General features: G+C 48.6%; 1 protein-coding gene across 1 annotated transcript in view; it reads right to left on the reverse strand.

The window, feature by feature from the left end:
• LOC138255248 (ATP-dependent RNA helicase DQX1-like) overlaps positions 1-26,709 on the reverse strand; it is a 253,590-nt gene that overhangs the window by 24,949 nt on the left and 201,932 nt on the right. Inside the window, exons 7-10 of the mRNA XM_069205833.1 lie at positions 22,745-22,903; positions 15,625-15,816; positions 13,322-13,447; positions 5,618-5,808 (exon numbers count right to left, since the gene is read on the reverse strand). Of these exons, the coding sequence (XP_069061934.1) occupies positions 5,618-5,808; positions 13,322-13,447; positions 15,625-15,816; positions 22,745-22,903 (668 nt within the window). The remainder of the gene's footprint in view (positions 1-5,617; positions 5,809-13,321; positions 13,448-15,624; positions 15,817-22,744; positions 22,904-26,709) is intronic.

The following is a 26,709-nucleotide window of genomic DNA, read 5'->3' on the forward strand; positions in this document are numbered from 1 at the left end:
AATGCGTCCAGGAGCACGGTAACACACGTATTTAACAGCGGCAATGGACGTCATCAAGTCTGTGTCATAACGTGGGCTGAAACGGATGCACAGTCCTTCATGCACACATGTGACACAGTTCAGTGTCGCGCCTTCCATGTGTTTGTTTTTACCCTCTGAAGGGCCAGGTACCACCTGTTCTGAGGCCCTAGCTGGGCCACCCCCAAGCCTCTTTCTCTGGTACTCAGCTGCCACTCTGAGAGTACCCCCGGCTCCCTCCAAACTACTTATTGTCGTCACCACCTGGCACCCGAACCCAATCCAGATGCTGCTCTCATGGTGTTTATTTTAGTAAACAATATGAAAGCAGCAACAGGATTGGCTGGACTGGAGCAGATGAAACAAGTGCTCCAAATGATACCGGGGGCTTGTGGCTGTAATCCCCATGGCACCCTAGCATTGCTCAGGTATTACAACCGCAAGCATGCATGTCAGTCTGGCAGTAGTAAGACACCGGTCCAGCCTGACATGCGCACCTTACTTCTAGCCCTCACCGGAGGCCTCTCTGCAGCCAATCAAGCACCACTCTACCCTCAAATAGTAAGTTACCCGAACTGCGATGCAACCGAGCGTCGTGGTAAAATACAAGTAAAAAAAAAAAAAACTTTAAATTAGTGTTTGTGGTGGCTCACGGGGCTGAGTGTGGGGGAAGGTTTACTGTGCTACCTCAGGATGCAATTGCCATTTGTGATCCGCGAGACATCACCCGCCGAGTTAGTCCATCAAGAAATTTAAAGATCCCGCAAGTTGATTCACGATCAAAGAAATGCCTAGACATTCCAGCCATCTCCAGAGAGAAAAAGCCTCCTGGCACAGGGTCCAAAGTCCCCCCGCAGTACCACATGGAGGTGGTGTCCATTGAGAACTTACACCAGCCTCCTTTTCATGGAAGGCAGGAAGGATTTCAGCATCAGGCAAATGCCCTGCAACTCCAACAGGTTGATGTGGAGTTGTGTCTCTGCCGGAGACCACAGTCTCCGATCTCCTCCTCTTTCAGATGACCAACCCAGCTCACTGTCAGTCACAAGGATTAGGTCTGGGTGGGGCAGAGAGATGGGTCTGCTGCTGGTCCAACTGGGGTGAAGCAGCCACCACAGATGATCTTTTGCAGTCTCTTCCAAAACATGGATAGACTCCGACAGGTTTCCCTGGTGCTGGACTCACTGAGGCTTCAGGTTGCACTGCAGAGTTTGCAAATGCCACCTGCGCAAGTCGACAAGGAGGATGCAGGAGGCCGAAAGCCCCAAAAGCCTCAGAGCCACTCCCACTGAGAACCAGGATCATGGTTTAAACATCATGATCATAGCTCCAGGGTCCTTGGTGATGCCGGTATGCCAAAGCTTTGGAGTATCCACAAAAGGGCGAAACTACTGAGCAAACTGCTTAGCAGGAGTAGAAAGACCTTAAGAATGCACCATGGCCCGGCTCTCTTTAAAGTGTTCCAGGGCCGAATCAGCCTACTCGCCAAACAGGTGAGATCCGTCGGAAGACACATGCATGAGTGATGCCTGCGTGTTTCAAGAAAAGCCTCTGGATCTCATCCACGTGTGACGCCGCATCACCACGCCAGTTCCAACTTCTCAGTAGTGTCTAGTCCAGAACATACTATGTATTTGGTTGCATCCTGACAATCCTGGATGCTTTGAGCCAGGGAGGCCCAAAATTCCTCAGTGACTGCATTATCTAATTTACTACGTCCCAGAGAGCATGTGAGTATCGCCCGGATAGACAGCAGGCATAGACCGGTGGCTCTGCGGGAGAAACATTGTTCTGACAAAATGGGATAGTATGGGACCAGGTGCGCTGGGGCAGTTTCGGGATGTGACCTTGGTCGGAGCTGAGAAATTTGGTTTAGAGTCAGACACAACGATTGGAAAGACAAAGGGATGGACATTGACGTTGAAGGGACAGAAGTGGGGTTTGGTGCTGGAGTGGGAATCAGGACTGCAGACAGTGTGGAACCAGTGATGTGCCGAGAAGGTACAGACTGCTCCCAGGACAGATTCAACATTGGTAACCCGACTGGAGGCCTCCATGGATTCTCAAGGTTTGAAGGTCCACTCGAGGGAGCTACAAGGGTGCAAAAGATAAGCAACGTGGCATGGCCTCTTTTAAGGTCTCCATCTGTTGTGGCAGCTCCGATGACCTGAGAAACTCGGGATGTATTGGGATCAGCTCCAGAATTGAGAACTTGGCAGGGGATCGATACTATGAGGTACCAGATATCCTCGCGACTTGTAGGAAGAGTGGTGGAACAGGTAAGAAATCTTGATTAGCCTTCCTGTGCTTCCACTTACCAGAAGACTTGGATTGCCACAAGGGCGGTAGTGTGCCAAAGTCCTGAGAGGGACTCAGTGATTTCTTGAGATGCTCAGCGATATATAGCTTTGCTTTACGTTCCCGCGTTGCCTTCGGATTCATGAGGGCACACTCTTCACACAACTTCGAGTTGTGCCCTGAGCCCAAACACCAGAGACATATGTTGTAGGGGTCTGTCTCAGACATTTGCTTGCAACAGTCCTGAAAAGGCTTAAACTCTGGGGTCTTAGGAGAGGACATGTTCCCTTGCACACTGTTTTTTTTTAATAGAAAATGTGTACAAAAAAACTTGCCAAATTACAAGAAAAAAAAGTGGGCGAGAATTGATCTGCGAACAAAGGTGCGGAAAGAAATTACCGGACAACAACATGCAGAGGTGGCACTTATCTGCAGCTCTGTGAATCACTTCTAGGCTGGAACGAAGTTGTAGTGGAGCCCATGATGCCACCTACGCTGCTCAGGAGCAACACTGTTTTATATCGTCTAGATCCAGTCCGGCACCTGAGACATTCTATTGGTGAGGAATCTGAAGTTAGAAGTATCCATCAGAAACAGTAGTATTTGTGCTAGTAAAGTCTTAGTGCAGTTCTCCACTAGAACTGCTTAGAGAGACTGAGAAACTCCCTCACGACAACGTTCACTCTAGGACAGTCTGCGTTCTCTGGGTGTTCCTCACACCAGGAATACGCTGGGCTTCCCCACCTGGTAAGTCTGTACTGTGCAGTTCCCTTCTCTCAGCAGGTAGCCGGCACACCCTCGGTGCCTCAAGTAGAAAGTCCAGACTTCAAGTGATGTCCACTCACCTCTCGAACACTGGCTGACCGGCACACTCGAGCCCTGGTTATACAACAGCTCTTTGAGTAGTCTGTGGACACTCCCTTCCTTGGTCATGAACAGCTTGGAAATGGAACACAGTGAGGCATTATGGAAGCCACGTTTATATGTGTTCTCCAAAGAAGGGCAGTGCATCCACTGCCTAAAGCTTCGGAACCAGTCTGGGCGTTTATCTCAATTTCAAAGCAAAGTGAGGACTCGCAAAGCAGAAAGCAATGTAGCTGGCTCTAAGCACTACTGCCCCAAAATAGGTTCAATAAGTGTGACTTCTCAGCACCTGGTCCTTATCAGAATTGCTGAAGTGGTAATCAAAAACAGACAAACAGGACAGGCCTGGCCTAGAAGTATTTCAGCAACAGACGCTACTGGTGCAAAATAGATCCCACTGGCTTCGGAACTCTGGCTCTTACAGAAAGCCCTACTGCCACTTCTGTACTACATACTCACGACACATACATACACAAAGAACGTCAGCATAAGGTTCTGGGTCTCACACAACAGAGGAACATTTACTTGAGAGGGGTTGGTAGACCGCATTCTCATCGACACAGAAAAAGTTCTGGTCACACGATAATCTTACAAAACATGGGCAGCCACCTCCACCATTTCATGAGATATCCATGGCAAGAACAGTAGACCGTTGCTCAGTGAGGGCACATAGGACAACACCCAGACCTGGTATTACAAAGGAGAGGCCTAGGCTGCTGCACACACGCTGTATTAGAGCAAGGCCATAGCCAAAACAAACATCAGGATACCAGCTTCACAGGTAGCCAGGCACTCAACAGGAATACTCACCGGTTAACCATGCAGGAGACATTCTGGCCCCACAACAAACTCTGTCTTGCGGACTACAATTCTGCAGTGCCTGCCTGGGATGGTTAGTGTGTCTATTCAGTCACATGGGTCAGCAGACACTGACTATTAGTTAAGTAGATGGTCTGTGGCTGCAGTATCAAGTTTAGGGATTCAGTGGTGTGCATAAACCACTAGTTGAGGTCTGGGGAATGCAATCACCCATGCACGTCACTGGAAGGTTCAATTAACGTATGAACTAGCAGTCATTAAACAGCAGATAACCCTCAAACAACACGGGGGCCTCAGAAACAGGGTGTACGTTGAAGTGTCCAACTGCAAGTTGCCTGATTCCTGCACTTCGCATAAGAAAACACTGGTCTGAATTTGTAGAGGTCAATTTCCACCAGGCTACTTACAGGACTCAGTTTAGATACTCGAGTTGGTGAGTAGGGAAAAGACCGATGGCACAAGATCCAAGGTTTATGGTCATGCTAAAAGATCCCCTGTGACAGCACATTTGACCATGCTGCAGGTAGTAACAATTCAGAAGCTAAACTAACAACTACTAGTAAAGAGGGGCAGATAAGACCTCATTTATCGAGAAAGGAAGTTCTCTTGGTGGGACAATAGATAAGGTACATTTCTTGTAAAGTTTATCTCATGACAGATGCTTGTCCAACCTTAGCTGTCAGAATTCACGATTAGTCAGATTAGACTGTTTGCATTTTGGTCACCATTGGAAATAATTATTGGTGCAGGATCAGCCAAAGACTTATTGCACCGGCTATTTATAATAAAGAATACTATATAGCACCCCCAGATGTCTGCAACGTGGTGCGGGTTTGGGTGCTTTTCAGGTTGGAGTATGGGACCCCACTACTAGCAGACCTGCAAACATACCCATCTTCAATATGGCCCTACAAGGCCAGGCCCCATGGTCGAGCAGGCATCAGAAAGCCAGACCCCTAATCTCTTTGATCCTCTAACGTTTGCCCTGGTCCACCTTTAAGACAGCCAACTTCATTATAAATTAATAATTAGTCTAATCAACATAATTAGTACACAAATGAATAGTCATCCAAAGGATAACTAAGCCGTATTGCACCAGAAAACACCAAAACAAAAAAGGAAGCAAAACTCCACTGATTATCTTTAGACCTTAAATAAGAAACTTTATCCTACGTGTTTGCTCCAAAATGCGTCGCCTTCATGATGGAGCTGTAAAATCTCTTTTCTTTTTTTACAGCAACAATGTAAAATTTCCCAGGTCACTGCTCCATTTTCAATTGGGCCCACCCCTGAAAAGGTCCCCACTGTCCCCATACATGTGGGGCCTCCAAACACCTCCTACTAGACCAGCTTCCCATCTCTGCTCTCATTGTCACTCCTGAACGGTCTTCTCCAAGGTGACCGGTCATTCTAAAATCTACATATACTGCTACATTGAAAAGTACTACCAATTACTACATTAAAAGGAATGTATGTCCATTGATTACTCACTCAGGCATGGTGTGGGCAAAGGAAAAAATGGAAAAGAAAAACAAATTAATTTAATAGCTTGAGATCCATGGAAGGGCAAAGGCGCTGTGGCATCTATGAGCCCATTTATAACAATATCTTCTCGTACCTTGAGGAAATAGCCTGAAATCAGGGCTCTTTTGACGTTCTGGATGTTCTCCGCTGTGCCGAATGCTGGAGGGGAGATGGGCAGCTCAATCCTCTGCATGACCTCTAGCAGCTCGGCCCGCACAACGTCAGCAAGCTTCAAGGCGGAGTAACTCAGAAAGTTCTTAGCACACCAGGCCTCATCGTCATTGTCTGCAGAAAGGGGCATCAGGGATTTAGTACCATTCATTTATTACTGGAATTCTACTACTTACAGCTGCTTCTAGCACCATGATAGGGGGACGTTTAGTCGTCCCCTGCTTTTTTAGCCAATTGCACTGAGATTCTGAGATCTATAGTTCTGGACTTTACATTATTCACATGGCTCAACATAGCACATTGTGCTCAAATATAGGATCAAGTGATGTCAACCCTGAAAAAATAAATCTATGGCACTAGCATCCTATACAAATATGAGATGTGCCCTAAGGAAACAATATGTTCAGAGAAGACCTACATTGAGAGATACAGAAAAGGCAGGGGGTTAGCTATTCCTTTACAACTCGTGCCAGCTGGTTTGGATTTTGCTTCGAAAGGTGATGCTGTCCAGAGGAAGGGGCAGCTGGTTGGCACAGAGATAGATTGTGCTTTGATTTACAAGACACATTTCTACTCAGCCCACGTGTACTCCCTCAGACCCATGAGGTACTGTCTAGCAATCTTGTTTTGATTCAGCGTGGAGAGTAAATGTGGTGTGGAGTGTGGGGGGAAGGCGTGTGCAAGTGCGTGGTGGGGAAATCAGAAAGGTTCACAATAGGAAGGTTTTCAATTGTTTTCTGAATGCAAGGAGATTGTTGGAGTTCTGCAGGTGTAGAGCTCCTCTGAGGAGAGATCCGGCTATTACGAATGATTTGTCTACTCTGGATTTTTTACTTCCTTACGGAGATCATGAGGCAATTTGGTACTCATCAAGTCATTCCAACACATGAGATTTCGGAGGTGATGGGTAAAGTTACAGATATTGCTCAGGTGCACATGAGGTGTATAACAGAAGTTTGGGCTTTTTGAAGGCATATGACTTGGTACAAGGGTATGCCATTGTAGAATGGGTTGCAGTAGTCTAAAGCAAGAATTTTAAAAAGATGAGACGGCGAGGGGGCTTTGAGAAGTATGCAATGTTATGTTTTATTATGGGGATTATCTGAACTTTAAAGTTGAAGATGAGGTCAGAAATCCAGGAAGGGCTAACATTACTGACTTTAGTTTAAATTTAGGATGTTTCACTTAAGAAGAAAGAAGGTGGACAGAGGACGACAATCATCTTTAGGAAGTGATGTGGTCCCAGGCTGAGGATTAAAGTCTTGGAAGCATTACACTTTAGACTGATGGGCTCATCCATGTTTTAAGACTGTTAGAGACATCAGTGAGTTGGTTTTCTGCCACTGTTACTCTCAGGAACATTTGAGTATTGTTAGAATAGGTGAAACCCAGGAGGTTGGGGGGAGTGTAGGGGTCCATTAGAGTCTTTTGTAAATGTTAAGGCGGAGTGCGCCTGGTGAGATCACAGAAGAATCCCACGAGTCATCGGACAGGGTGGTAAGGCGAACTTTCCAAGTCTACTCATGATCGATCTTTCAGGACTGATATGAGCCGAGTCAGCACTTGGTCTGAGGTGTGGGCCGAGGACGGAAGTCACTGTGTCAAAGGCAGCAAACAGATCGAGACCGATCAGCCTGCAGTACCATCTCTGGTCTGATATTTGAAGGATTTCATCCCAAACATTCAAGAGGGCTGTTGCTCATCCATTATTTGGGTTGGAAACTAGAGTGGTCCAGAGTATAGTTGGATTTGGGGTATGTTTATATGTAGATAGTGCTAAAGCTATCCAAATAAGGCCAGCAGAAATATTAGATACAAGCTAGGGCTTCTTAACGATACTGGATGAAAAAGTATTGCAAACTGGTAAGAAGACTACTGGAGAGATGCAACTGTCTGGAGCTCGTCTCACCAATTCTTCAATAAAGTACAATGAAAAGTTACTGATGGGTTTTTGATTGCCCCCCCCTCCCTTCCACCACTGGCTTTCATTTGTTATTCGTGCTTTGCCATTGCTTGGCTGGGACGCCCATCAAGGCTGTGGCATTTCGTGAATGTTACGTTGTCCGATTTATGTTCGTATTAGATTTTTGTTGCCAGGGGTTTCAAGAGTTCCTTCAGTTACTCTGCAGATGTCACATGATCAGCAGCTTGGGATTGAGAACCAGTGTATGTTCTATGATGTATGTATTTTGCAGATGCAACAAATGGTTGATGATTTATGGCTTTTAGGAAGCAAGGGCTTTAATATTTCAGGAAGGCACAATGCTAGTCACTAAACTCCCTTATGCATGCAGTTGTTTTGCCCTTTATAGTGAAGTAACCCAAGAGGCAGATATGTTTCCACAGTAGCATTTATTGAAGTCAGAGCCTGTGACGCTGCACCTCTGCCAGACATCCCCAGACCAACTGCAACTCACCTCCCAGACCAGAACAACACCCTGAAGAGAACTAGTCCCATAGGGGTTCTACAAGATTAACCCATCACAACACATCCTTTCCTTTTAAAAAGATAAAGGATCAATAACTGAAAACAGGAGCAATAAGAAGCAAATCAAGTTATACTGTAACAAGGACGAGGCACAATGGTGAAGGACTGAAGAAGGCACAAACGAACCAGATCAAAGATAAGGAAAAACAATGCCACAGTGAATGGAAACAGAACAATCAGCCAGAGCAAGAGACAAACAATGTATCCATCCAATTAGTCAGAACATCAGTTACATAGTCGCTGAACCAGACAGGAACTCTCACATGTGCAGCCCTCCCTTTTCATCAATGCTAGAAGGCAAAGACGGTAAGACCTTCTCTGGCTACCTCAAACCTGTGACCAGAGCCAGCATTTCCACCTCACTCACACCACTCCCGGAGTGACACAGATCACTGGACTCGCCAGATAGTCTGCCACGGTTGCCTGTCATTTCATCATCGGACAGCAACATCGGGCTGCTGTGGCTACCAAACCTCTCAAGACCAAACCCCTGCATGCAAAGGCCACCTACTACAGGGACACCCTATGTTGGTTCCATTTCTGGCCATTAGCCAGTTCAACATACAATCTCCTAAGACCCTTTCCCTAAATGGGCTCTGAAATGTCAACTCTGATCAACCCCATCCAACTTGAGTTTGACCCAATTCTCAGCAGATAAGCAACTTTTGGGCGAGATAGTCTGAGTCTCTCAGCAGACACTATTTCCTTAAGCCAGACTGGGATCAGCTCTGTTTTGCCTTTTCTTCCCCTCGTGGAAAAGAAAGGGGTCCACGCTTTCACATCTCTGAATTTGATGCAGTGCACCCATAACCATGTCAAATATAGCCCATTGCACATTCAACTCTCCTTTCAAGGTCATTGCAAGGGTCCACTTCACTACCCTGGTAATTCTTTCAACTAGGTCAGTGGTTAGCCTGAGGATTGTAGAGAGCTCTGTGGCAATGTTTCATACTACAACACAAGTCCATAATTCCTTGGGACACAAACTGTGTGCTATTGTCAACAACAATGCAACTGGGATAGCTCTGCCCATCCACTTCCAACCATTTGCTGTGGGCATCCCTGATCACAGCTGCAAAGTGCAATTCTCCTGGAAGACAATTGAAGGGCCCAATAAAGTCTAAGCAGATCTTGCATGGTTTACCGGGATCCTTAATGTGCCCTACACCCACATTTAGACTTTGCTCCCCTGGTTTACAAATAATGCACTCATACACTTTGAGTTACCTGGCCTTCAAAACGAGGCCACCAAAATTTGGCTTTCAGTTGACTCTTGGTATCTCCATGGTGCAAAATAAACAACCTGTTCTACAAGAACTCAGGAGGTACAAATCTGTCACCCTGTATCAAGGCTAAGTCCGAGCAGACAGATAACTCAGTCAACACTTTGAAATAAGTTCTAAATCTAGAGGTAATACTTCTTTCCCTAAATCCGCATTTCTTGGTCAACTGAACTGCAACTCATCTGAGAAAAGTGTCCCTGAATTCCGCATCCAACCACTCTCCCTTCTGAATGGCGCCATCACAAAACTCAAATGCAATCACAACACTGGCAACTACATCTAGACTCTCAAAAGACAAATTCAAACCGTGATGATCCAAAGACAGCCTGGCGAGACAATCCTCTACACTGTTTTCGCATCACTACACTACACTCTTGTAGCCTAGCAGTCAGCCGCCCTCATCTTGCAGACCTATTTACCTCCCCGTCAGGGAAAGGACTTTTACTAACTGCTTGTGGTCAGTTCTGAACACAGCTTTCAAACCACAGATGCGAGTGTGAAAATGCTCAGTTCCTCAAACAGCCGTCGGCACCTCCCGCTCATTGACGGAGCAGATTCTCTCAGAATCCTAAGACAGCAGAAAACAGCAGCAATGGTCTTTTCACACACTGATACTGGGAAAGGACAGCACCAGTGCCTAGAGCCCTGGCATCAGAGGTGAGAAAAGTTAGAGGATCCCTAATGGCCCACCCCAGGTTGCCTATTGACCAAGAGACTAAGAAGAGAGTCATTCCAGTCCTTTCCAGTTTGCAAAAGACTTGTTTTAAGGTGGCTCTGCACTGTTCAGTGGTACTCCCTTACACCAAAATATCATCCTGGAAGTAGATTTCTCTCCGAAAATCCCCAGCATCATCCTTTGGCAGCAGAAGCCAGGCCAGGGGCAGAGAGGTGAGCTGGAAAACACCTTCCCTGATGATGAATGCCGTCAGTCGCTTGGAATCCTAATGCAGTCTGATCTTGTGGTAAGCACTCCTTAGGTCTAAGTTGTAGAAGTAATAAACACCCTTTGTAATTAGAACTATTTCCCCAATATTGGGAAAGGGAAAACTGTCCATTACAATGACTGAATAGAGCATCGTAATTTGACGCAGAATCTCAGGCCACTGCCTTGTTTATTTGTACTTACAACAGGAAATAACTATTCAGCTGCATCAGGCGCCTAATAATGCCCTCCTGGACCACGTCCTTTAACACTGAATAAAGACAATTGGAGGATGGGGATCTGGAGCCCCCACTCCCAGTATTGCTGTTCATATCTCCACCAAAAGTAACTTAGTCCAAAATTCATCTACAGTGCTCGGAAATCCAGAAGAGCCACCACGTCTTAAGTCCGAGAGTTCACCACATGAATCAAGAAGGATTTCAAGCACTCCACGTGTGTGTCATCGAATAGTACTGATGTAAACTTTTCATCAAAAGTTCATTTATTCTTGTGTATTTCTGATCTTGATACAGAGGTTCATCCGATACTCCTAATTGCTTTTGTCACACGAACATCAAAGCCCTCAAAGCCAACACGTGTTTCGTCTGCATAAAAGGTATAACAGCAGACTTCATCAGGGCTCGCACCTAAATTGTCCACAATACGCCGATCTGGACACTATGTTACCAAAAAAGGCCACCTCAATGTATCAAACGTACAAATTTTAGGGAAAGTACTACAGGACCGGCACGTGGAGTAACACAAGCTCAAAACTGGCATATGAATGGAGCGCTTGAAATTCTCCTTGTTTCACGTCCTTTAACATGTTTTGGATATCCTCCCTCACTACTAGGAGAATTATCGACCCCCATGCCTAATAGACTTATTAATATCGGCAGAGTATCCTGTCAACTACAAAGTTACCATACACCGGTAGATGGTCTGCCTATTACTGTATGATATAGGCAGTGTAAAATATTAGCACTATCCCTTTTTTGCCAAAGTACGAAAGAGCCAGAACACCATTGACTTCAAAAATACTCCTGTGCCCATCGTGTTGTGGCACAGGCAGTAGGATGCTGAAGTGGGATACAGGCACACACTTCAATTAGCCATCAAAAGGAGAGCCTGTCACTGGGGATAAGAGGCTCAAGTCCACTCAGCTTAATCAGTGTTCTGTTAACACTACAATTGCCAGCAAACGTCAGCCATTATTCTGACTCTGAGGTACTGGGGTGTGTGTCACCTTGTGGCACAGGCTGCAATGTCTGCCATGAGCGTAGATGGAGTTTTTTTGCTCACACGGTCTATAAAGATTAATGGGGCCTTGCCCTACCTTCAAAGATGGCCGCCACACTGGGCTGTGCGTATGGGGTTTTAGACAGACAATTCAGCACTTTCTCAAACTGTTGTTTAATGTTCCAAGATGACCACTATGCTTTGCTGCTGCATCATGGTTTTCTGCGGCCAATGGGGCCCAAAGGCCATAGTGTCCTGCAACAGTTTTTACAGGAGGTTGAGCACTGATGCCGAATAGCTTGTGGCTCTCACTTGAAGCCATTTGTGTAACACAGATAAGTTACACTGAGAAGCAGCTTTTGAGAAGCTTAATGTACCGTTACCCCAAAGTTTGTGTGTATCTTTGAGTTTGGGATCAGCCACAGAGATAACAGAGTAACTGAATCGCTTGGAAGGTGGGTGAAGTTCTTGAAATTGCTGGGTTCATTTAGAAAGAAGTGATGTCCTGTGGAAGATGTCTCTTCCCTCGTAGGGGGTATCTTGCACTACTGGTAGGTTCTTGGGGCATCTGGTCTGGCACACAGTGTCAACATTTTGTGAAGCATCCAAGAGGCGGGTACATTTTCACACAAACATTTCTTAAAGTCCATGCCTACAACGGTGCATCCCTGCCAGGCATCCCCAGACCAACTGAATTAGAAACCTCAGCCCCAGAGTAGAACAACATTCTGCACAAGAACAACCCATTACAACACTCTACTGTGATGTCAGGCTCCAGAATGTTGCTGGATTTACAGCTTTCTGTATATAAGGAAAAGATACACTCACACTGGATTTCCCAAAGAAGTAATGCAAAAACTGGGCCTTTGTCAGAAGTAACTTCTGTGCAATTTTGTGCTTTGTATGCATTTAAAGCAAACAAAACTGATAGATATAATGCTAAAATTACTCTCAGCCACTGGGAGTAACTTAGGGCCATACCTTCACCAGTTATAATGCAAATTTCTTATTCAGACTCCTTTTCATACCACTGTTCTTTGAGGGTAAAGCTCAACTCTGTTCCTGCAGCCTGTTCAGTAAAAGGCTATCTCTAGATCTGGCTTCCCAGGTTTAGCTGTCCGTCAAGGACCTCAATGCGCACTACAATACATAATATATTACATATACCTACTTACACACTTCTAAGTGCTGCTGGGTAACAGTAGCACTTTCTTCTAACATGCTAGGTCTCACTGGACTTTAAAGATGGTCGCTTCTGTCCAAAACAAGGCTTGAAGTGCCATTCGCGGCTTCGTTAGATAAGCGCGCGGTCTTTCATAAAGGTTAATTCCAAGGTATAGGTAAGAGTGGATAGTTATTGATCCTGCACACACAAAATGCTGCTCTCCTAATAACACGCTACCTAACTAGCACCCAATTTACCACCGCACTATATGTACAGGAACTTCCACAAAGTTTCACAGTTTCAATAAAGGAAGAATTACAATAAAGGGAAAAAAAGCTTTTATGCCAAATCTTTCTTATTTTAGTAACGTGTAGTGATACACGCGTGCAAATATGTGTTCCACAGATGTATAGTTAAATACCAAATGAATATACCTCTGGAGTTGAAATCAGCTCATCTTAAACCCATGATTAATTAGGATTAAAAAGAAAAAAAAAGCTGGAATGAACTGTCAATGAAAGCAAACTTACGTTGTTTGAAGGCATGGAACACATTGATTAGCGTAAAGTGATCTCCATCCGGATGCAGGAGCACTCTGCGGTGTGTTAAGGCGGTCTCTTCTAACCGCGGGGGTGGGGTCACGAAACATGGAGAAGCTGAAGATTGAGAAAAGAAAATCTTAAGAGAAGCATTTGTATATTAGTAAGAAGACAGTTCTAAACAAATATAAAGTGTTTCAAGGGGTGTCATGGACTTCCCCAGATAAGGTTAAATTCCTGGACATGTCTGCAAACCTCAGGCCTGCATCTCAAACCACCGGATAAATCACAAACACTGAATGGAAATGTCCTAAACATTCTCCAGTGACGTCATCACCAATGACCTGGCCAGAGTCTATCATCCATACAAAGCACCCATAGTCAATTTATAAGTGACTTATAACAGAAAATATCCATATCCCGTATATGTAGCTTATAGTGGAATACGTCCATATGCAACCGTATATGTGACTTACAGCCTGACTTAGATGTTGGCGGATGGAATACTCTGTAACAAAGGTGACGGATATCCTGCTCACCGTATAATGATTCTCAGAGGATATCACAGGATCGTAATACAGCGGACGGGATATCCGTCACGTGTGAGGTGGGGTATTCCCCTCCGCCGAGATATACATCAGGCCCTTAGAGCAGAACACATCCACATTCACCCCTATAGGTGACCTACAGCATAACTCATCCAGCCCTAAAAGAGCCTCAGCAACTACTGGCCACGACGCCTGGGTTGTTCTAGTCGCTATATGCATGGGTACATCGGCTGTCGAGGCCCTTCCGAATGAAAATCAAACACCTAACCTTGCAGAAGGTTCCATGAAAGAGGTCTTCATGGCCAACGCTGGCCTTCACTATAAGAAGTAACGGCGTCTTGAAGTGAGGGACAACCTTTAGACTTGGCAATATTCTCTTTATGGACAAATTTCACATTTTTCTTTCAAGGCTTCTATTTGGCTCATAAGTAGGATGTACTCGGAAGGAGTCCGACAACTTCAGAAGCTGCAGAAGTGCAAGTGTTATTTCAGGGACCTACAAGCATGTCGTAGGCGCCCCACTAGCAACAGGTTGTAATGGGGCACCAGTGACAGGAGCCCAGGAGCTGCACGTCATTAACACCAATAGAGCAAAGACCGTCTCCTACAGAGGAATGGCGAACTATGGTCCTACCAGATCTGTTCACACCCGGCTCAAGAGGCTGAAAGTAAACATCCTGAGAAATAAATGCCTTCTTGGTGGCCACATGTATCCTCTGGATTAATACCTTCTGTGACGAGATCACTGTGGAATCCCACTGTATGGAGGAGCCTGGATGTGAAAAGACCAACATTGTGCAGGTCATGGCCTTTCTAAAGGTGGCCACTCAGTGCCGGCCCTCTACAGAACATCTGAGAGGATGCCCTTCCTGGTTTAGAAACTCTTCTAATCAGTGCTCGAACCACGCACCTTACAGTGGAAAGATAGAAGCAGGGAGGAGAGGGTTTGGAAGGCATCATCATACCCCTAGAAGGCATCTCTGAATCTCTTGCATTGTGATGCAGAGACATCTTAAGTGGTAGAACTGCAGCTGTTCCTTAATAAACTGAGATGAAGGATCCCACCCTTCTCCACGCGCTGATGGTGCAGGTCAAGCGGTACATTCTGGTCCACAGTACTCGCCCTATGTATTGTGGTCAGACATATCTGTTGAGGGAGAGCCCAGAACACAAGAACAGTGCCTGCAAAGGGAGGAGGATTCTTAGACACCGATTATCAAGCCTTTCATGTAGACCACATGAGAAGCGGCGAGACGTCCACTGTCTGCCCTCCCAGCACAGCAGATTCATGGATAACTGATGGGGGTGAAGGTCCTTTCCAAATCATCATATGACGTCACACATTCTGCAGGATTAGACAAGTGATGCCTTGTAAGCCTCCAGTGTTCGATGCACTCTTTGTGGCCCTCAAGCACCTGCGATTTTTAATTTGATCTCTTGCTGAAATTGTGGGACATTCATTAAATGTTATAAAGCGACATCAACAGCACTAGCACAACCACCTGATATCAAGGTCTGGACCACAGAAGATGGAGGACGGAATATTCTAATACCAGATGAAGTGTGGCCACATCATTGCCCGGCAAAGATCTTTTTAGAGTCTTACTACGGAAAAGTTTCCAGTTCAAACATAATTCCTTTTCTCACTCTATTAGACGTCATCTGTCCACGAGGCACATCTTATTAGTGATGGGAAGAAACGTGCAGAGGGCGACGGTGATGCCAAGAGCCCAAAGTGTGCCATACCTGTAAGCATGGCAGCAATGGTCAGCATCTCGTTCACGCAGTCGAACTCGCAGGACGCGATGAGGGCCTTGGCCAGCTGAGGATCCAGGGGGAACTCGGACATGATGATACCGACCTCCGACAGGTTCCCGTCGTCGTCCAAAGCTGCCAGGTAGTCCAAGTCCTCCAGGGCCTGCATCAGGGACTCCGGCTCTACAGGAGAGGAGAGACAGCACGCACTTTACTCTGCATGACCCACGGCACGGAGAGCAGAGGGGACCGAGGAAAGAACCAGACGGACCAGGTAGATGGACAGAGGTAGAGAAGTGGAGCGAAAGCAAGAAGTTCAAACCTGGCATGATGGAAGCCCCGGAGATCAGAGGGAGACAGACTTGTCAGAGTACAGAAAGACTAATACGATGAAGTAATTAGAGGTAGAGAAGTGGGGGCGAGGAAGGGCTTCAAACTTCTCATGATCAAAGCAACCTAGAATGGAAGAAGGTAGAGATACGCCAGAGGCAGCTGCAGAGAGAACTAATGAGGAGAACATGTCAATGGAGAGGAGAAGCTGAAGAGAAGCAAGCAGCTCAAAGTCAGGTTGACCAAGGCAGAAGAGTGAGGTGGCAAACCAACAAGACCACAGTCTACGGGGGAATCAGAAGAAGCAGGAAACTGAAGAGAAGAACTCGGAGAGGAGAAGCAGCTGAGCATGTGAGGACACTGGGGAACGAAGACACAAATCAATGAGAAGGAGCAGATAAACATTGGACAGCAAGACTCAAGCAACAGGGTCTGGAGGGAATGTAGAAGGACTATGGAAGACAGAGAAAATAATGATAAATCAAAGTTGGAAAGAGTGGGAGAGGGACACAAGGACAAAAACTTCTCACTCGCAAATCTAAGCAGCAGAGAATGGCAGAAAACTACAGATGATGAGATCACAGAGAGAAAAGGGGTAAGCAGAGGGAAAGAAGCATGCTGGGATCAAGGGACTGTAGGAGGAAACCAAACTGGGAGCAGGAAAGAGAGGGGAAGAGCAGGTAACAGGGAGACGGGGGTAACAGAGACAGAGTCTTTGTTTTGGACAGAGACAGGCTGTGAGACATGGGTGGGACAGTAAATAGAGGACACGGGTTCACTGATTGTAAGTCTTGGAAAAGCAGAGAAGCATGGGGCCTGGAAAGGTTCAATAGGAAGCAGAATGGGCTGCTCTTTGCCACAGGAATCCTGCCAGACTCATCTGAGCCACTGAGTAACACAATCTCCACTGCCTTCAGCTAGGGACCACTACAAGGGCGGCCTCCCCCCAGATCTTTGTTCCCCAGGAGGAGGCACAGGACCAGTCATGTTACGCACTTGGGATCACAGGAGATTCATGGTGGACAAGAAGACCGTGGCAGCATCACTACTTTACAAAGCCCTCTTCTCACAGTGTGGCGTGTTCGCCTTGATAGAGCGCCTTGTCGCCTCACAACGGGGAATGAGGCGCTACAGACAGTTGCCATCACAATTAGCACCCAGGCTGGCCAATATCCGAAGCTTTCTGATGCTCCTACAGAGAAGGGATCCCACCCATCCAGATGGAGTCCCAGCACTGCCCCCGACACATTGTGTGCTCAAACTGCTTGCAACATCCGAGGGGCCTAGAGTTCACCTGCGAGAGCAAACTAAACTTTCAGCCACATCCCCCCCTTCAAGTGAAACAAATGTCTGCTCACCTGCCAATGCGGCTCAACCTGTGGAAACTTACTGATGGCCCAGCTTCCTAGCTAGCACTTCCCTGCCTAGCTACCTAGTACCTTCCAGCCTAGCTAGCACCTGCCTAGCTAGCTAGCACATTCCTGCCTAGCTTGAACCTCCCTCCCTAGCTAGCACCTGCCTCCCTAGCTAGCTAGCACCTCTCTACCTAGCATTCCTGCCTAGCTAGTACCTCCTTCCCTAGCTAGCTAGTACCTCTCATCCTAGCTAGCACCTGCCTAGCTAACTAGTACCTCTCTTCCAACTAGCACTTCCTGCCTAGCTAGCACCTTCCTGCCTAGCTAGCACCTTCCAGCCTAGCTACCTAGTACCTTCCAGCCTAGCTAACGCCTGCCTAGCTAGCTTGCACCTCCCTCCCTAGCTAGTACCTCCCTCCCTAGCTAGCACCTCCCTCCCTAGCTAGCTAGTACCTCTTTACCTAGCTAGCACCTGCCTCCCTAGCTAGCTAACACCTCTCTACCTAGCACCTCCCTCCCTAGCCAGCACCTCCCCCCCTAGCCAGCACCTCCCTCCCTAGCCAGCACCCCTCGTCCTAGATAGCACCTCCCTCCCTAGCCAGCACCTCCCTACTTAGCTAGCACCTCTCTACCTAGCACCTCCCTACCTAGCTAGCACCTCCCTCCCTACCTAGCTAGCTAGCACCTCCCTCCCTACCTAGCTAGCACCTCCCTCCCTACCTAGCACCTCCCTACCTAGCAACTCCCCACCTAGCTACCTAGCTAGCACCTCCCTACCTAGCTGCCTAGCTAGCGCCTTCCTGCCTAGCTTGCGCCTCCCTGCCTAGCTTGCGACTTCCTGCCTAGCTAGCACCTACCTAGCCAGCACCTCCCTCCCTAGCCAGCACCTCCCTCCCTAGCTAGCGCCTCCCTCCCTAGCTAGCACCTTCCTACCTAGACCCTTCCTGCCTAGCTAGCTCCTTCCTACCTAGCGAGAAACTCCCTCCCTACCTAGCTAGCACCTTCCTAGCTAGCACCTCCCTCCCTAGCTAGCACCTCCCTACCTAGCTAGCTAGCACCTCCCTCCCTAGCTAGCACCTCCCTCCCTAGCTAGCACCTCCCTCCCTAGCCAGCACCTGCCTCCCTAGCTAGCACCTTCCTACCAAGCAAGCACCTTCCTACCAAGCAAGCACCTTCCTACCAAGCAAGCACCTCTCTTCCTAGCTAGCACCTCCCTCCCTAGCTAGCACCTCCCTCCCTAGCTAGCACCTCCCTCCCTAGCTAGCACCTTCCTACCTAGACCCTTCCTGCCTAGCTAGCTCCTTCCTACCTAGCGAGAACCTCCCTCCCTACCTAGCTAGCACCTTCCTAGCTAGCACCTCCCTCCCTAGCTAGCACCTCCCTCCCTAGCACCTCCCTCCCTAGCTAGCACCTCCCTACCTAGCTAGCACCTCCCTACCTAGCTAGCTAGCACCTCCCTCCCTAGCTAGCTAGCACCTCCCTCCCTAGCTAGCACCTTCCTACCAAGCAAGCACCTTCCTACCAAGCAAGCACCTTCCTACCAAGCAAGCACCTCTCTTCCTAGCTAGCACCTCTCTTCCTAGCTAGCACCTCTCTTCCTAGCTAGCACCTCTCTTCCTAGCTAGCACCTCCCTCCCTAGCAAGCACCTCCCTTCCTAGCAAGCACCTCCCTCCCTAGCAAGCACCTCCCTCCCTATCTACCAAGCACTTTCCTCCCTAGCTAGCACCTCCCTACCTAGCCAGCACCTCCCTACCTAGCAAGCACCTCCCTACCTAGCAAGCACCTCCCTACCTAGCAAGCACCTTCCTACCTAGCACCTCTCTTCCTAGCTAGCACCTCTCTTCCTAGCTAGCACCTCTCTTCCTAGCTAGCACCTCTCTTCCTAGCTAGCACCTCCCTCCCTAGCAAGCACCTGCCTCTCTATCTACCAAGCACCTCCCTCCCTAGCTAGCACCTCCCTACCTAGCTAGCATCTCCCTACCTAGCCAGCACCTCCCTACCTAGCCAGCACCTCCCTACCTAGCCAGCACCTCCCTACCTAGCCAGCACCTCCCTACCTAGCACCTCCCTCCCTAGCTAGCACCTCCCTCTCTAGCTAGCACCTTCCTACCTAGACCCTTCCTGCCTAGCTAGATCCTTCCTACCTAGCGAGAACCTCCCTCCCTACCTAGCTAGCACCTTCCTAGCTAGCACCTCCCTCTCTAGCTAGCACCTCCATCCCTAGCACCTCCCTACCTAGCTAGCACCTCCCTCCCTAGCTAGCACCTCCCTCCCTAGCTAGCACCTCCCTCGCTAGCACCTTCCTACCAAGCAAGCACCTTCCTACCAAGCTAGCACCTGCCTCCCTAGCAAGCACCTGCCTCCCTAGCAAGCACCTGCCTCTCTATCTACCAAGCACCTCCCTCCCTAGCTAGCACCTCCCTCCCTAGCTAGCACCTCCCTACCTAGCACCTCCCTACCTAGCTAGCACCTCCCTACCTAGCTAGCGCCTTCCTGCCTAGCTAGTGACTTCCTGCCTAGCTAGCACCTGCCTAGCCAGCACCTCTCTCCCTAGCCAGCACCTCCCTCCCTAGCACCTCCCTCCCTAGCTAGCACCTTCCTACCTAGACCCTTCCTGCCTAGCTAGCTCCTTCCTACCTAGCGAGAACCTCCCTCCCTACCTAGCTAGCACCTTCCTAGCTAGCACCTCCCTCCCTAGCTAGCACCTTCCTAGCTAGCACCTCCCTACCTAGCTAGCACCTCCCTACCTAGCTATCTAGCACCTCCCTCCCTAGCACCTCCCTACCTAGCTAGCACCTCCCTACCTAGCGCCTTCCTGCCTAGCTAGTGACTTCCTGCCTAGCTAGCACCTGCCTAGCCAGCACCTCCCTCCCTAGCCAGCACCTCCCTCCCTACCTAGCACCTCCCTCCCTACCTAGCACCTCCCTCCCTACCCAGCACCTCCCTCCCTAGCTAGCACCTTCCTACCTAGACCCTTCCTGCCTAGCTAGCTCCTTCCTACCTAGCGAGAACCTCCCTCCCTACCTAGCTAGCACCTTCCTAGCTAGCACCTCCCTCCCTAGCTAGCACCTCCCTCCCTAGCACCTCCCTCCCTAGCTAGCACCTCCCTCCCTAGCTAGCACCTCCCTACCTAGCTAGCTAGCACCTCCCTCCCTACCTAGCACCTCCCTACCTAGCTAGCACCTCCCTACCTAGCTAGCACCTGGCTAGCCAGCACCTCCCTCCCTACCTAGCACCTCCCTCCCTACCTAGCACCTCCCTCCCTAGCGAACACCTTCCTACCTAGACCCTTCCTGCCTAGCTAGCTCCTTCCTACCTAGCGAGAACCTCCCTCCCTACCTAGCTAGCACCTCCCTCCCTAGCTAGCACCTCCCTCACTAGCTAGCACCTCCTCCCTAGCTAGCACCTCCCTCTCTAGCTAGCACCTCCCTCTCTAGCTAGCACCTCCCTACCTAGCTAGCACCTCCCTCCCTAGCTAGCACCTCCCTACCTAACTAGCTAGCACCTCCCTCCCTAGCTAGCACCTCCCTCCCTAGCTAGCGCCTTCCTACCAAGCAAGCACCTTCCTACCAAGCAAGCACCTTCCTACCAAGCAAGCACCTCTCTTCCTAGCTAGCACCTCCCTCCCTAGCAAGCACCTCCCTCCCTAGCAAGCACCTGCCTCCCTAGCAAGCACCTGCCTCTCTATCTACCAAGCACCTCCCTCCCTAGCTAGCACCTCCCTCCCTAGCTAGCACCTCCCTCCCTAGCTAGCACCTCCCTACCTAGCAAGCACCTCCCTACCTAGCAAGCACCTCCCTACCTAGCAAGCACCTCCCTACCTAGCAAGCACCTTCCTACCTAGCAAGCACCTTTCTTCCTAGATAGCACCTCCCTCCCTAGATAGCACCTCCCTCCCTAGATAGCACCTCCCTCCCTAGCAAGCACCTCCCTCCCTAGCAAGCACCTGCCTCTCTACCTACCAAGCACCTCCCTCCCTAGCTAGCACCTCCCTCCCTAGCTAGCACCTCCCTCCCTAGCTAGCACCTCCCTACCTAGCCAGCACCTCCCTACCTAGCCAGCACCTCCCTACCTAGCCAGCACCTCCCTACCTAGCCAGCACCTCCCTACCTAGCCAGCACCTCCCTCCCTAGCTAGCACCTCCCTACCTAGCCAGCACCTCCCTACCTAGCTAACACCTCCCCACCTAGCCAGCACCTCCCCACCTAGCCAGCACCTCCCTACCTAGCCAGCACCTCCCTACCTAGCCAGCACCTCTCCCTACCTAGCTAGCACCTCCCTGCCTAGCTAGCACCTCCCTGCCTAGGTAGCACCTCCCTGCCTAGGTAGCACCTCCCTGCCTAGGTAGCACCTCCCTCCCAACCTAGCACCTTCCTCCCTAGCACCTCCCTCTAGCACGCACCTCCCTCTAGCACCTCCCTCCCTAGCTAGCACCTCCCTAGCTAGGTACCACATTCACCGTGCCGACTGCTTCTCAGTCTCCAACCATCTGAACCCTCGGTAGGGTCCAGAGCACGCAGAAGTTAAACTTATAGTTGTGCAGAGGGACAGACGAGAGTAAGGGAGGAACACAACCTCAATAGCTGGACCGAAGGGTAGGCACGGCCCGTCCTTTAGGGCGGAGGGGCCACCCCCCCCCACGTTTTGCCCCTCATTAAGTGTGTGTCAGGCTGAACAAAGGTCAGCCTGACATACACTCTCCATGTTCAGGTCAGGCAGCCAGGAGCAGACATGCGCGATTTGCACAGACTTCTGGCTGCCTGAGCTGAACTTTGCTGGGCTGAGGAGGTTACAGATCCTATGGGCGTGACCTCCTCGGCTCAGCAAAAGTGCCTTGAGGCCCTTCCCCAGGTGATGACGAAAATGTCACCCATTGACTTCGACCTGGGAGCTTCAAGTTTAAGCCATGAAGCGCCCAGGGTGAGTTTCAATCAGTGACACTACGTCACAGAGTGGGGTGGGGTCAGCAGTCTCACTGACCCCATCCCATTCTGTGACGAGGCTGGGACTGCTGCCTTCCCTCATGCCTGACCTGAGAGGCAGCAGTCCCAACCCTCCTGGGACCTCCAAGCTGAAGGTAAGTGTGTGTATGTGTGTGATGTTTTAAAATGAATGTTTGGTGCGTGCGTGCGTGCATGTTTGAATGTTATGAGTGTTGTTAATGGATGTGCGTGCGTGCGTGTGAAAGACAGTGTGTGTGTGTGCTTCCCGCCCGCACCACTCCCTCCTAAAGCTGTCGGCTGCCACTGCTGAAGGGGCAGTTAAGAAGAGCAGACAGCCTGTGGCCATCTTGTTCCACCTCTGGCCTGAAACCTTCAGTGGTGGATGGAGGTGACACCTCCCGGGGAGTGGGTCCCCCAGCCCGACGCCAGAGGGGTCCTCCGCCGTGCCACCCAAGGGACACTCCCGAACCCCCCACACATACCCGGTCGGTCCAGGAAGTCGCACTGCCCCATGTCCGCGATGTCCAGCCTCTTCAGCAGCAGCACCAGGTGGCTGAGATTGGCTTCCATCACTTGCGGAGGCGGGACGTCCGGCATACAACTTTCAGAAAACTTCTCGCTGTACAAGCGGAAGCAAGTACCTGGAAATACAGGGGAGAACAGTTAGAGGCCAGAGGGGTAAACAGGACATGCATGTGACGAAGACAGAAAATCAAATGTTACTCACCTGTTACTGCAGTGTAGGTATCTCACATGCAATCACTTACTCCTTCCTCTGGCGGGGAATGAGAAGCATTAACATATATAGCAAAGCGGTACCTAAATACTTCTTCTAGGGCCACATGTACTAAAGTTTGAAATATTGTTACCTTAACTGCAATTCCCTGCAAATCGCAATTAGGAAATTCCTATTTCAAATGTACGAAACACCTGAGTTTAATTTCCGATTCGCAGTGGGTCGCAAACAGACCTACCTCATGAATATTAATGAGATCGGTCTTGCTTTGAGACCCACTGGGAATCACAAAATCACAGGGATGGGTGGCCCGCTGCTCTGAGCAGACCACCATATCCGTGACTGCTTTTAAATGAAGCAATATTTATTTATTTTTGCAAAGGAAAACGTGCTGCGTTTAAAAAGAAAAAATGAAACGTTTAAATTAAAAAAATTTAAGAGTAGGCAGTGCTCCATGGGACCAATGCCTGCTCTTAAACATATTTTCCCAACAATTCTCATAGACGAAGGGGTCCCTTGGGGACACCTTCCCATTTGCGAATGGGTTACCACCAATTTGAAATTCGAGGGAAACTGCAAATGTTTTGCGACCGCATTTCAGTAAACAATCGTACATACCTTTCCAATTCGGTATTACGAAGGGACGCCCTCAACACGCCCATTACTAATACCAAATTGCAAAACCCAAATTACAATTCAGTATTTAGTTACCGAATTGTAATTTGTTTTTTTTTTTACATCCCAAAAAGTATTTTTTCCAGTCACAAACGGGCCAATTCTGCAAATCGGCCCTTTTGCAACTAGAAAAAAGCTTTGTACATGTGGCCCCAAGTTCTACAGCCATCCACTGCACTTTCTTAGCCTACTGAGTTGCCAATAAGATACAAAATAAACCAACAGATCTAGCCTTGCTATTGGGAGGGGGTGGGGTTGGGGGAGACGCTCAGATTCTCAAGTAAACGAGGGAGGGTAAGAAAACATATACGCTTCAACTCAGGTATATATATGTTCGAGCACCCCCCTCCCAAAGAATAAACCAATTCAAAATAAATAAATCAGCATTAGGTCGTTCAAGCATATGTACCTCTTCGGTCACTCATATACACTATGCACCCGATTCACAAAGGTAAACTTAGACCAAAAGTCCTACTACCAAGTGTTTCCAAACTTTAAAAAAAAAAAAAACACAAAAAAAACCTCTCTGGTTTCAAAACGCAGTGTGGGTACACTGGCGAGGAGGCTAGCTGTGGATTTTGTGCCTGGGCTTAGTCGCCACTCGAGGAAACATACCAATCCCAGCGTTTTCTGAAAATTAGACACCTGGGGAAGTCTAGCGTGGTGTGGATTCCCTTTTTTTTTTTTTTTTAAACCCAGAAGAATTTGCAATCCTCAAAATGTGGCTAAAATCACGCATTTTCCCCACATTTCTGTGAAAAAAAGTTCAGGGACCTGCGAGGATCGAGTAACTTCCTACCACCTAGCATTTCCACACTTCTCCTGATAAAAAGGCTACCCCACTCGTATAGTTCAACCTAATGTCCACGACACAAAATGCTTGAAAACGCCATGTGGAGACATCAGCAATGGGGGTACCTATGGTGTTTGGACCCGGGCTTGGCCACCACCTGGGGAAACCAAACAAACCCAGCCATTCTGGAACACTAGACACCAGGGGGGAGGGGTCTAGGATACTGTGGCTTCCGATTATCTGATGCCATTTTCTTTCCGCAAAGCCCTGCAAACCTCAAACACTGCCTAAAACCACATTCTCTTTCTGTGACTGAAAGTTCCGGAACCTGCAAAATTCCTACCACCAAGGGTTGCCAGTCTTGTCCCAACAAAACTTTACCTCATTTTTAGGACTGGGCCTTGTTCCCAAAAGAGGACGTATCAAGCCAGGGACATTGGGACCCCTGCAGGGGATTGTGTGGCTTCAGCATGCCAACAGGCAATAAACTGGATGCAGTGGATCTTGGAAATTTGGAAATCACAGTGTACATGTCTTTTGGTCACAGGTATCACTCCTGTGCTGTATATACAAGCGTAAACTTTTAACATTTCACACCGTAAGGTTTCTAATGCTGGGGGTCAGACCTCCCGCACTCTGATTGGCTGATCACAGCATCATAATGAACATTAAGTTTTTTAGCTTTTCTTCTCCGAAGCATGGTCATTCCCTCCAGTCTCCCTTGCACAGGGACACATTGCTCCTAAGGCTTGGACCCAAATATCTGTTTTCCTCCTGAGCTTCTGATTGTGGGTTTTCAGATACCAATGGGGTGTTCCCTGGGTACGAGAAGGGATCCGCACAGTTGACACCACACTGTCTGTGATGGGGTACTCCAGGGAGAGAGATACAGCATTTGGGTGCAGGGTCAGCCGATACCAAGGGAAGCTATCAATCCCAGACATTTCTGAAAACTAGAGACACAGGGAAATCCATGGTGATGTGTCGTGCATGAATCCCAGCACGACTGCCCAGAATCCAGTGCAATTGTTAATGTGTGCGGAAAAAAACCCCCAAAAAAACAATTCTTTCCCTTACCGTGACACAAACTCCAGACCTTACGAGGAACGGGAAAGGTCCTACCATCCAATGTTCCCAGCCTTCTCCCAATAAAAATGGTGGCCCAGGTGTGTGGATGGGCCTGTTCCCTGGGACAGGAATAGGCCCACCCGTATATGTAGTTATTAGTGGTAGATGTGTGGGAACACCGGATGTAGGGAGTTTTGCTGCTATCCGCACACGGAGGAACTTCCTGTCACTCAAAAGGAAGAAGATCGGATTTTTTAACCAATGTTTGACTGTAGAGACGATTCTGTATAAGAAAAAGGTGGTGGTATGCCACCCAGGGCACTTCCCAGTGTGTAGTGTTCAAAAATGTCTCGAGTTGTTAGGTCTTCTCAGGTGCAGGACGAACTCTAGTCCAGGTTTGTGTTTCTGTGTCCTCAGGCTCCTTGGTGAGTCGTGTGTGTGTATCTATTGCCCAAGGAGAGTTTAAATATTTCTGAGGCAAACACAAAACTCCAAAGGTTGTGCCGGCTTCTCCTGGAGAAGCAGACATAGTGAGCGTGTCTGCACCCCAGCAAGGAGAAGAGTGCTGTTGGGTTTTTTCTGAGGCCAAGAAAAACCAATCTAAAGAGCGTCCAGGCTCCTCACTGGTGCACAGACGTGTTTCTGTCTGCGCCTGAGCACTGAGCATGGGATAAGTGCTCTTTTTGAGGCGAAACAAACTCCCACACCATCAAGTCTTCTTGCTGGGGTGCAGATATGTCTGTTTGCGCCCCGCCAAGAAGATGGGAGTCGCTCGGATTTATTTCTGAAAGAAAATAAATCCCTTCAGTGCCCAGACTCCTTGCTTAGACGCAGGGATGGGTATGTGTGTCCGTCTGCATCTTCAGCACCCATGAGTGGAGTCAGATGCTGTTGGGATTTTTTTTGAGGGTAAGAAAAAACACAAACTATGCCAAGGCATATCGCTGGGGCAAAGACGCGTGCTTGTGTCTGCATCCCAGCGAGGAATCAGAAGGGCATGAGAACATGCAAAGTGTCGGGCATCTCCCCGAGGCACACATATGAGCAAGTCTACTTTTTTTTATTTTTATTTTTTTTATTTTTTTTAATGTTAAGAAAAAATGCAAAGAGCTTTCTCAGCTACTCGCTGGGGTAGAGATGTGTGTGTGTATGTATCTGTGGCCCACAATGGAGTG

The sequence above is a fragment of the Pleurodeles waltl genome, chromosome 1_1 (genome assembly GCF_031143425.1).
Source record: "Pleurodeles waltl isolate 20211129_DDA chromosome 1_1, aPleWal1.hap1.20221129, whole genome shotgun sequence".
Lineage (NCBI taxonomy): Eukaryota > Metazoa > Chordata > Amphibia > Caudata > Salamandridae > Pleurodeles > Pleurodeles waltl.